Source organism: Eimeria tenella, genomic scaffold (assembly GCF_000499545.2).
Source record: "Eimeria tenella Houghton genomic scaffold, Eth_scaff28, whole genome shotgun sequence".
In the NCBI taxonomy this organism is placed as follows: Eukaryota; Apicomplexa; class Conoidasida; order Eucoccidiorida; family Eimeriidae; genus Eimeria; species Eimeria tenella.
In genome coordinates this window covers 211,169-221,757 of record NW_013542676.1, presented here as the reverse complement: position 1 = coordinate 221,757, position 10,589 = coordinate 211,169, and the positions used below count along the sequence as shown (strand labels likewise).

The 10,589-nt window shown below is 60.0% G+C and overlaps 3 protein-coding genes across 3 annotated transcripts in view; all 3 read left to right on the top strand.

Moving 5' to 3' along the window:
- Positions 1 to 138: 138 nt before the first annotated feature.
- On the top strand, positions 139 to 2,365 carry ETH_00012335 (uncharacterized protein; the record flags this gene model as incomplete). Its single annotated transcript, XM_013375469.1, has 6 exons — positions 139 to 154; positions 189 to 808; positions 1,065 to 1,122; positions 1,332 to 1,402; positions 1,615 to 1,713; positions 1,961 to 2,365. 6 exons carry the CDS (start codon positions 139 to 141, stop codon positions 2,363 to 2,365), a joined length of 1,269 nt encoding a protein of 422 aa, XP_013230923.1.
- A 1,833-nt stretch (positions 2,366 to 4,198) lies between these two features.
- Positions 4,199 to 8,744, top strand: ETH_00012330 (uncharacterized protein; the record flags this gene model as incomplete). Its single annotated transcript, XM_013375468.1, has 4 exons — positions 4,199 to 5,366; positions 5,585 to 6,064; positions 6,383 to 6,570; positions 6,798 to 8,744. The coding sequence occupies 4 exons, from the start codon at positions 4,199 to 4,201 to the stop codon at positions 8,742 to 8,744; spliced, it is 3,783 nt and encodes a 1,260-aa protein (XP_013230922.1).
- A 1,456-nt stretch (positions 8,745 to 10,200) lies between these two features.
- Positions 10,201 to 10,589, top strand: part of ETH_00012325 (uncharacterized protein) — a gene marked incomplete at both ends in the record, with an annotated part of 3,419 nt that continues 3,030 nt past the window's right edge. Inside the window, one exon of the mRNA XM_013375467.1 lies at positions 10,201 to 10,318. Within this exon, the coding sequence (XP_013230921.1) occupies positions 10,201 to 10,318 (118 nt within the window). The remainder of the gene's footprint in view (positions 10,319 to 10,589) is intronic.

Below are 10,589 nucleotides of genomic sequence, written 5' to 3'. Positions count from 1 at the left end.
CTGCTGCTGCTGCTGCTGCTGCTGTGGCGGTGGGCTGCTGCTGCATTCGGTGTTGCTGCTGGGTGCACGACGCGTTGTGCTGCTGCTGCCCCCACCTCCCTGCGGCCGCTGCATCTCCTGCTGCCAGCCTAAGGACTCATGCTTGCTGCTGCTGGTGCTGCTGCTGCTGCTGCTGCTGTGCTGCACAGTGAGAGAGGAGGGGCCCCCTATAGCAGCTTTTCGGTGGCGGCTGGTTCTCCGCATCTGCGCTGCATGCACTACTCCTGGGGCCCGCTGCTGCTGCGGCTCAGCCTCACAGCAGCAGCAGCAGCAGCAGCAGCAGCCGCAGCAGCAGCAGCAGCAACTGGACTTCGCAGGAAGGCGCAACACCTCGCAGGATCGTCGGTTACAGGGACTTGCTGCCGCTGCTGCAGTTCCGCCAGCTACTGCAGCAGCGTCAGACCAAGGCTTTGCAGCAGCTGCAGCAGCTGCAGCAGCGCCTGCAACGAACGCTGCTGCTGCTGCGGCAGCAGCAGCAGCAGCAGGACCGTTCCCCCGCTCAACTCCACTTTCGGATGCGTACTATCCCGGCTCTGGAAACGCAGTAGCCAGTGCTGCTCCTTTGCTGCAGCAGCAGCAACAGCAGCAGCAGGATGTGCTGCTGCAGCCCTTGACCCCGCGAGGGTCGAGCGGCCGCAGCAGCGGCGCAGCAGCAGCAGCAGCAGGCAGCAGACTTGCTGTTGAGCTGCAGCGCGCAGTGATGGAAAAGAGGCGCCTTGAAGACATGGTGCAGCAGCTGCTGCTGGAGAACGAAGAACTTAGGGCACAGGTGCTACTGCTGCTGCTGCAGTCGCTGCTTCGCTTGTTGCTGCTGCTGCAGTTGCTGCTTCGTTTGCTGCTGCTGCTGCAGTTGCTGCTTCATTTGCTGCTGCTGCTCCAGTTGCTGCTTCGTTTACTGCTGCTGCTGCCGCTTCCTTTGCTGCTGCTGTAGCAACTAATGCTGAAGATTGAACAGCGCGGAGTCCTGCTGCTGCTGCTGCACACGGCTGTGCTGCGTATCTATTTTGCTGCTGCTTCTGCTGCAGATGGAGCAGCTTGCGGAGATTAAGGAGCAGTTTGTTGCTGCTCAAACTGCAGCGCGCGGTAGGAGCTGCTGCTCGCGTTGCTTTTGTTGCTGCTGCTGCCGTTGCTGCTGTTGCTGCTGCTGCCGCTGCTACTGCAGCTGGCCCTGCTGCCGCTGTTGCTGCTGCTGCGACTGGCGCTGCTGCAGCTGGCTGTAACAGTGAAGCAGCAGCACACCCGAGCAGCCTGCAGTTGCTTCAGTTGCTGCTGCTGCTGCTGCTGCTGCGCAGGCGAGATAGGAGGCCTGCAGCAGACACTAAGGGATGCTACGCAGCGAATCGCGACATTGGAGGCAGAGGCAGTCAGTCCTTTTGTTGCTGCTGCTGCTGCAGTTGCTGCTGCTGCAGCTGCTGCTGTTGCTGCTCCCGTAATTGTTGGTGCTGCTGTTCCAGCTGCTGCCGCTGCAGTTTTGATTGCTGCCGCTGCAGCTCATCCCCTATATGCTGCTGTTTGTATTCCTGGTGTTCATTCGCGGCGTGGCTGCTGCTGCTGTTACTGCTGCTGCTGCTGCAGGAGGGATTGCAGGCAGCAGTTGCTGCTGCAAGGGGACGCGAGCAGCAGCAAGCTGCACTGCTGCAAAGAATGCGTGATTTCTCTGCGCAGCAGACACAGGTAAAGCGGCTGGTGAATCAGCTGCTGCAGCAGCTGCTGCTGCTGCAGCTGTTGCTGCTGCTGCTGCTGCAGCTGCAACTGCTGCAGCTGCAGCTGCTGCAGCTGCTTCAGCTGCTGCTGCTGCAGCTGCTGCTGCTGCAGTGGCTCTTTTTCTTGCTCTTTACAGTGGTAGCAGCAGCAGGAGCAATCGCAGCATCAGCAACAGCAGCTGCAGCAGCAGCAAACTTCTATGCTGGTTTGCATGCAGGCGCTGCGTGAGTTGCTGATGTCCCATCAGCAGCAGCAACAACAACTAGAGCAGGCGCTGCAGCAAGAGCAGCAAGAGCAGCAGCAGACTTCGCAGGCGCAGCAGCAGCAACAGCAGCAGCAACAACAGCAGCAGCAACAGCAGCAGCAGCAAGATCAACAGCCACAGCAACCGCAGCAGCAGCAACAGCAGCAGCAGAATGGTTACTGCAAGGATAAGTCTCCTTTTGAGTTTGAGCACAACAGCAGCAGCAGCAGGTCTTCCTGCCGCGACGCTGTGTCGCCTTTGCCTCTGTTCCCCCCTGCTGCTGCTGCTGCTGCTGCTGCTGCTGCTGGGAGCAACAGCAACAGCAACAGCAAGAGGCGCCGCACAGAGGACCCACTAGACGACGAGCTCAACAACTAATAGCAGCAGCAGCGCTGCAGCTAATTTTGTTTTAGGGCTAGGGTTTAGGGTTTAAAAGGTAGGGTTTGGGGTTTAGGGTTTGGAATTTAGGGTTTAGGGTTTAGGGTTTAGGGTTTAGCAATCGTTAGGGAACCCCCAGGGCCTGCCAAAACCCTAAACCCCAATAAAGAGGCTGTGGGGAGGGCAGCAGCAGCCAGCAAATGCAGCAGCTAGCCAGCAGCTAGCTGCAGCTAGCCGCGCGTAGCAGCAGCTAGCTGCACCTGGCAGCAGCTAGCTGTAGCTAGCTGCAGCTTGCTGCGGCTAGCTGCTGCTGCTGCAGCTGCGGTGGCTGCTGAGCTAGCGGCCTCGAGTTGCTGCAGCTAGCTAAGCTAGCTGTGCGGAGGTGCTGCTCGTATTGAGCTAGCTGCAGCTGTTAGAAGCAGCTAGCTGTGGCTAGCTGCGGCTGCAGGTGGTGTTTAGCTGCAGCTAGCTGCTGCTGTGACTGCTGCTATAGCTGCAGCTAGCTACTGCTATAGCTGCAGCTAGCTGCTGCTTTAGTTGCAGCTAGCTGCGAGAAGCTGCGGCTAGCCGCGGAGCTAGCCAGCTCTTGTGGGGACTTGCTGAGAGACACTGGGGGCGGCACCAAGCAGCAGCAGCAGCAGCAGCAGCAGCAGCAAGTGGGAGAGGGCCCGGCGTCCCTGCTGCAGGGGCACACACTTGGCCAAGTAAGCAGCAGAGCTGCTCGCGCTGCTGCTGCTGCTGCTGCTGCTGCTCGGCAAAGAGCAGCAGCAGCTCACCCGTTCCCACGCAGCAGCAGCAGCTCGTGAGCGCGCTGCGGGCAGGAGCGGCAGCAGCAGCAAAGTTACAAATGGTTCTCTTTTGCCATTTGACAAGAAATTATGGAAGGACTGCAAATGACAAATAGCTTAAGTGGGCAGCAGCTGCAGCAGCTGCTGCAGCAGCTGCTGCTGCTGCCTCCAGCAGGCGGTGCAGCCTGCTGCTGCTGCGCCCGTAGCTGGCGCTGCTGCTGCAGCTGCAGCGGCAGCAAGCTACCTCGAAACACTCTTAAGAATTGATGTTCTTCTGTGTTATTTGAAAGAATAAAGAAGGTTTTGGCTACAATTTCATTTGTCTGGGGAGGAGCAGCAGCAGCGACAGCAGCAGCGGCAGCAGCAATCATCGAAGGCTGCAGCGAGCCGCCACCGCAGCAGCAGCAGCCACTGCGCACTGCCGAAACTGCAACACTGCTGCAGCAACCACAACCCCACCGTTTTGTTTGTTTTTGTTAGGCTTGCTGGAAGCTGGAGAGCCAGCTGTGAAGACAGATGCAACGAGCAGCAGCAGCAACAGCAGCAGCAGCAGCACCGCCGCAGCCGACGTCGCAACAGCGGCAGCAGCAGCAGCAGCGAGCGGCCCGCTGCCTCAGCCCAACGTTTCAGGTCGGTCAAAGTGTATAGTGGCTCCCGCCTCGGGAGGAAGAAAACTGCAGCACTAGCAGCAGCAACAGCAGCAGCAGCAGCAGCAGCAGATGTGCAGGGGCCCTCGGCTGTACGGCTGCAGGCGCACCAGCAACGGGGAAGCCAGCAGCAGCAGCAGCAGCAGCAGGAACAAATTCGCCTCGCTGATCTTATCCCCAGAGGTATGCTGTTGCTGTGTCTGCTGCACCATCCCTTGCTGCGCAGCTGCTGCCAAATAGGCAGCAGCAGCAGAAGCAGCAGCAGCACCAGCAGCAGCAAGACAGCCCCCCGACCGCCACTGCCTTCTTGCTAGAAATTGGAACAACAACAGCAGCAACACCACCGAGGCCCAACCAGGACAGCTGCAGCAGCAGCAGCAGCAGCAGCAACAGCAACAATGCACGGGCTGGCTGCCGATGCTGCGGAAACCCGTCTTCGGGAAGGCGAGCCAATGAAGTTTCTAGCAGAAGCAGCAGCAGCAGCAGAAGACTCAGCAGCAGCAGCAGCAGAACTAGCAGCAGACTCAGCAGCAACAGCAGCAGCAACAGATCCAGCAGCAGCAGCAGCAGCAGCAGATCCTTTTGACATTGGCTGCCCTCAGCTGCTGCGGGGCGGGCAGCGGCAAAAGGGAGCTGCTTTTCCCACGTGTCTTTCTGCTGCAGCAGCAGAAAGTCGCGGCCTCGTTGGTGCAGCAGCCAGCAGCAGCAGCAGCAAGAACGGCAGCAGCAAACACGCCATTCCATTCTCTCCGCAATGGAACAAGGGCAGCAGCCACATTCCTTGTCTCTTTAAGCAGGAGCAGCAGAAGGAGCAGCAGCAAGAGCAGCAGCAGGAGCAGCAGCAGGAGCAGCAGCATGAGCAGCAGCATGAGCAGCAGCAGCCACATGGGTCCCTTGGCCGCCTCTGCAGAAGGAGGGCTTCTCGAAGTCGTAGCCCCGCAGCAACAGCGGCAGCAGCAGCAGCAGCAGCAGCACGAGAAGCAGCAGCAACGGCAGCAGCAGACAGAGCAGTAGGTGCCTCAGCAGCACTTAGAGAGGAAGCAACAGGTCAGCAGCAGCAGCAACAGCAACAGCAGCAGCAGCAGAAGCGGGAGCATGCTGCTCCTTTTTCTTTTTCTGCTGATTGCCGGCCCTTTGCACCTGCTGCACGAGCTGCTGCAGCAAATACTGCAGCAACAAAAGCAGCAACCGCAGCCGCAACTGCTGCAGCAACAGCAGCAGCAACAGCAGCAGCAACAGCAGCTGCAACAGCAGCAGCAACTGCAGCAGCAACTGCAGCAGCAACACTGCAGCGGTCTAAAAAGACCTGGAAGTGGTCGGGGAGAGTCCCCCAAGCCTCGCTGCACCTGCTGGACCTTGGTGGCAGCTGCTCTGCTGCTGCTGCTGCTGCTGCTGCTGCTGCTAGGCCGGGAAGAAGCAGCAAGGCGCTGCTGTCGCGGCACTCCGAAGCAGCAGCAGCAGCAGTTGCTGCTGCAGCACGCCTCAAACTCAGCCCCACAAATGGGGTCTCCAAGTGGCAGCTAGTGCCTGACAATGGCCTCTACGTGCGGCGGCCCAAGCTCAAAGGTACGCAGCAGCAGCAGCAGCAGCAGCAGCAGCAGCAGTAGCAGCAGCAGCAGTAGCAGCAGCAGCGGCTGCAGCAGCAGCAGCAGAACACGCAGCAACACTGTGATGATTCCCGTCCCTGCAGCACCTGCTTTGTTCTTCCCTTATCAGTGTGTCTTAACCCCCTGTGCACATACCGGTGTGCTGCTGTGCTGCTGCTGCTGCTGCTGCTGCTGCAGGCGTGAAGAAGTGGCTGCTGCGGCTAACGCAGCAGCGGGGAGAGCTGGAGCGCCACCTCAGCAAAGGCTTGGCCCCCGAGCTGCTGCCGCCGCTGCTGCTGCGCTCGCAGCAAATCCCAGCGCATGCAAAGCGCGCGCTGCTGCTGCTGCAGGACGCGCCTGCTGCGGCCCTTGCTGCTGCTGCTGCTGCTGCGGCCAAGGCTGCAGACACGGACGGCGAGAGCGTTAGCAGCAGCAGCAGCTGCTGCAGCACTCCGTGGGAGAACAACCAGGACGTCATCTGCTGCGCCCTCAAGTGCACGAACAGCAACGACCAGCAGCAGCAGCAGCAGCAGCAGCAGCAGCAGCAAGCAGCACAAGGCGTTTGTGAACAGGACGCAGCAGACGTGGCCCGCCTCCAAAGCTGCACTTCTTTCCGAAAGGCAGTGGACTCCATCTGCAGCAGCAAAAGAATTAAAGACAAACAAGCCTTTGCATGCAGTCAGTCGCCTTGCTGCTGCTGCTGCTGGCGTGGCTGCTGCTGCTGGCGCTGTGGCTGCTGTTGGCGCTGCTGCGGCTGCTGCTGTTGCTGCTGCTGCAGGCGCTGTTGTTTCTGCTGGCGTTGCTGCTGCGCTGCGGTCGCTGCTGCCAGCTCGCCTCAGCAGCAGCAGCGGAGCGCAGGCGTGCCACGGGCTGCTGCTGCTGCTGCTGCTCTTTTACTTGAAGTGCTGCTGCTGCTGCTGCTGTTTTACTTGAAATTCTGCTGCTGCTGCTGCTGTTTTACTTGAAATGCTGCTGCTGCTGCTGGTTTTGTTGCAGATCTCTCCCGCCCGCTTAGCGCTTTGCGAGGCCTGACCTTCAGCCGGCAGCTGCTGCAGCAGCTGCAGCAGCAGCAAGTGCAGCAGCAGCAGCACGCGCCCCTTTTTGCGCTTCTCTGGCAGCTCTCTATGCCCCAAAGGCCCCTCCGCAGCACAGTCTCCAAAGAGTGGAAGCTGCTGGGCTTCCAGGTACGCTGCTGCTGCTGCTGCTGCTCCTGTTTTTCGTGCTGCTGTTGCTGCTGTTCTGCTTGGCATTACAGCCGTTGTTCTCCTTGCCGTTGCTGCTCTCTCTAGTGTTGCTGCTGCTCCTGCAGTGCCTGATGCAGCATCCGCGACGCTGTGAAGGCCTGTCCCCACGCTGCTGCTGCTGTGCTGCACCCGTCTGCTGCTGCTGCTGCTGCTGCTGCTGCTTGCAGGGCAATGACCCCTCCACGGACTTTCGAGGCTGCGGTTTGCTGGCACTGCGGGCGCTGCTGTTTTTCTGCCACACTTTTCCCTTAGAGGCGCAGCAGATGGTGCAGCAAGGCAGCAGCAGCAGCAGCAGCGGGAGCAGCAGCAGCAGCAGCGGGAGCAGCAGCAGCAGCAGCGGGAGCAGCAGCAGCAGCAGCGGGAGCTATTCGTTCGCAATTACGCTGATAAACATAGCTGCGTGGCTGTGGCAGTGGGTGCTGCTGCGGCCGGAGGTGTCTCGTTTCTTTTGCTGCTGCTTCTCGAGCCGAGCAGCAGAAGTTGTCTTTTATTATTTGTTTTCTTTTGCTGCTGTTCAGTTCCATTGCTTCTTCCGCTGCTGCAGCCCCAAAAGCCCCATGCATTTCCCCTATGTTGCTGCTGCTTTCCAGCAGCTTGTGGCTTTCCCCAGCAACGCCCCTGCCTGCCAGCTGCTGCTGCAGCACCCGCAGCAGCAGCAGCAGCAGCAGCAGCACCTCCTCCACGTGCAGCACCTGCAGCAGCACCAGCAGACACAGCAGCAAGTGCAGCAGCAGCAGCAGCAGGAGCAGCAGCAAAGGATAAACGCAGACGACCAGTATACAGACTCCCCACAGGCTCCACTACCAGCAGCAAAAGAGGCAGCTGCTGCAGGAGCAACACCGCCATCAGCAGCGGACGCAGCAGCAGCAAAAGCAGCAGCAGAAGCAGCAGCAACTCCAGACACAGAAAATATTTGGAGATGCCCCTGCTGCTTCGCAGAGACATTGCCGCTGCCTTGGGAAAGCATCAACTACCAGCAGCAGCAGCAGCAGCAAGAGCAGCAGCAGCAACAGGAACAGCAACAGCAGCAGCAACAATCTGACGCAGAGGCAGTAAGAGAAGCCCGTGTGCAGAAGACCGTTGCTGCTGATTCAGCAGGGGCAAAACCAGCAGTAGCAGCAGCAGCAGCAGCAGCGCCAGCTGCAGCAGCACTTGACCGAAGCCACAGCAACAGCAGCACCCGAAGCAGCAGAGGGACCTCAAACGCCGCAGCACGGAAGCATCAGCAGCTGCTGCAGCAGCAGCAACAACAGCAGATCAAGGCAGCAGTAAGCAGCAGCTGCGCTGCATGCCTAGTGGACATGGCGAGTTGCTGCAGCAAGAGCAGCAGCAGCAGCAAAAGCCGGAGGAGCAGCAGCGACGACAGCAGCAGGAACTCCACGGTCGCAGTAGCCGTAGCAGCAACAGCAGCAGCAGCAGCAGCAGCAGCAGCACGGCTGCAAAACTGCCGCGAGATGCTGCGGCTGCAGCGCCCCACAAATATGCGGGGCTTCCTAGGGAGGGCCCCCGGGGGGCCCCCACAGGGGCCCCCACAGGGGCCCCCACAGGGGCCCCCAAGGGGGCCCCCAGGGGGGCCCCCAGGGGGTCCCCAGGGGCCCCGGGTGGGGGCCCCCATCGCCAGTGCCCGGCGGCCCACTTGCAGCAGACAAGGAACCCGCTGCAGGTCTAGCGGAGTAGCAGCAGCAGCAGCAGAGTGCGTGTTTTTCGGTGGCTTCAGCAGCAGTAGCAGCAGCAGCTGCAGCAGCAACAGCAGCCGGCTCGTGGGCGCAGTGGTGCCGGGCGCTGCGAGCCCTGCAGCAGCAGCGGCGGCAGCAGCAGCAACGGCTGCAGCAACGGCTGCGGCAACGGCTGCAGCAACAGCCGCCGCGACAGCAGCAGCAACAGCAGCAGCAGCAACGGGAACGCAGAAAAGCTGCTGGGTCTCCCCCCCCGTGACGGGCAGCAGCAGCTTTGCGAGCAGCACAAAGAGCGACTGCAAGGTTCCTGCTGCTGCAGCACCAGCAGCAGCAGTAGCGATGCAGCAGCAGCGGCAGCAGCAGCGGCTGCAGCCGCCGTGTCTTTCTCGCCCCTGCGCTTCGAGCATTCTAGTGCCTAGAAAGGGCACCAGCAGGTAGCAGCAGCACACGTGGCTTCTGCGCATTGTCTCTTTTTAAAGGCTCCCCAGACAAAGCAGCAGCAGCAGCAGCAGCAGCATAGCTCTCCATCGTCTCGTGTCTCGCTTTCTTATTTTATTTGAGTTTATATCACCCTTTGGCAGTCCTAGGGAAAAGCAGCTCTGCAGCAGCAGCAGCAGCAGCAGCTGCTGCTGCTGCTGCTGCTGCTGCTGTGTGCACAGACGTGGTGCTGCTGCTGCCGCTCTACTCGTAAGTCTGGGTGGCCATGACAGCAGCAACTGCTGCAACGGCCAAAACAGTCGCAGCAGCAGCAGCAGCAGCAACTGCAGCAGCAGCAGCTGCAGTTGCTAAAGCAATGATCGGCAACAGCGGCTAGGGTGACTGCCGCAGCAGTTGCTGCAGCAGCATATACACTAACGGCGGCAATCTTTGCAGTGGCCGCAGCAGCAACTGCAGCAGCAGCTGCAGGGAAAGCTGCTGCTGCTGCTGCAGCAGCAGCAACAATTTGAATTTATAAAACAAAACTTTAGGAGCAGCGTTGCTTCGGCATTGCTGCTGCACCCCGAGGGGGGTGCTTCTTGTCAGTCTGACTGTGCTGCTGCTGTTGCTGTTGTTGCTGCTGTTGTTGCTGCTGCTGCTGCACTAGTCGCAGCCCGAGGTTGCGTGAAACTGCTGCAGGAGGGCAGCCAGTGGCGAGGGTTTAGGGTTTAGGGTTTGAAGCTTGCTGAGGTGTAAGTACGCCTCAAAAGAAAACAAATAAATAAAAAAGAATCCAGAAAACAGAAAGAAACAAGGGCCCCTGGCCTTCTCCAGAGAAGCAGCAAACCTAGCAGCTCAGCTGCAGCAGCAGCAGCAGCACTGCTGCTGCTGCTGGTACTTGGTAAGTATTGTGTGTGTGTGCAGCCACACAAAAACCTGCGGCCCCAAGCACCTCATCAGCCGCCATTCTTGCTGCCATTGCTGCTGCTGCTGCTGCTCTTGCCGCTGCTGCTGCCGCTGCTGCTGCTGCTGCTGCTGCTCTTGCCGCTGCTGCTGCCGCTGCTGCTGCTGCTGCTGCTGCTGCTGCCGCTGCACTTGGTGGGCTGCTGCTTAATTGGCGAAGCTGGCTTGAAGTCCCGAGGAACTCCAAAAGATAAACCACAGCCGCAAGTGCGGGAGGCGTTGGGGTTCGCCAGTCTGCAGCACACTCACACGCCTGCTGCTGCTGCTGCTGCTGCTGCTGCTGCTGCTGCTGCTGCTGCTGGTGTTGCTGTTGGTGAGCGGCACTAGTGCTGCTCCCGTTGAGGGATTAGGTGGCAGCAGCAGCAACAGCAGCAACTGTGGCTGAGGCGCTGTGTAAGACTGTCTGTAGAGAATGCACTAGCAGCAACAGCAGCAGCGACAGCAGCAGCAGCAACAGCAGAAGCAGCAACCGGAAAGATAGCAGCAGCAACAAGAATCGCAGCAGCAACGCCAAATGCATCGGTTCAAGCTCAACAGCTGCAGCAGCAGCAGTAGCTGCAACAGCACCAGACGCAGCAGCTCAGCAGCAGCAGCGGCAACCGAACCAGCAGCAACGGCAGCAGCAGCAGCGAGTACAGCAGCAGTCGCAATAACAACAGCAGCAGCAAAAGCTTCCGCTGCTGCTTCTGTCACTGCTTTTGCTACCGCGTCCGCTGCTGCTGCTGCTGCCCCTCCTCCCGCCGCTGCTGTGCCGCCGCTGCCGCTGCTGCCGCCGCTGCTGCTGCTGCTGCTGCTGCTGCTGCTGCTCACTTGAAGCCACCGCCCATGAGGTCTCGGGAGTATACGAGTTCAGTGCCGAAGACATAAAAGAAAGAAATCGGATCAATTGCAAAAGACACTCCG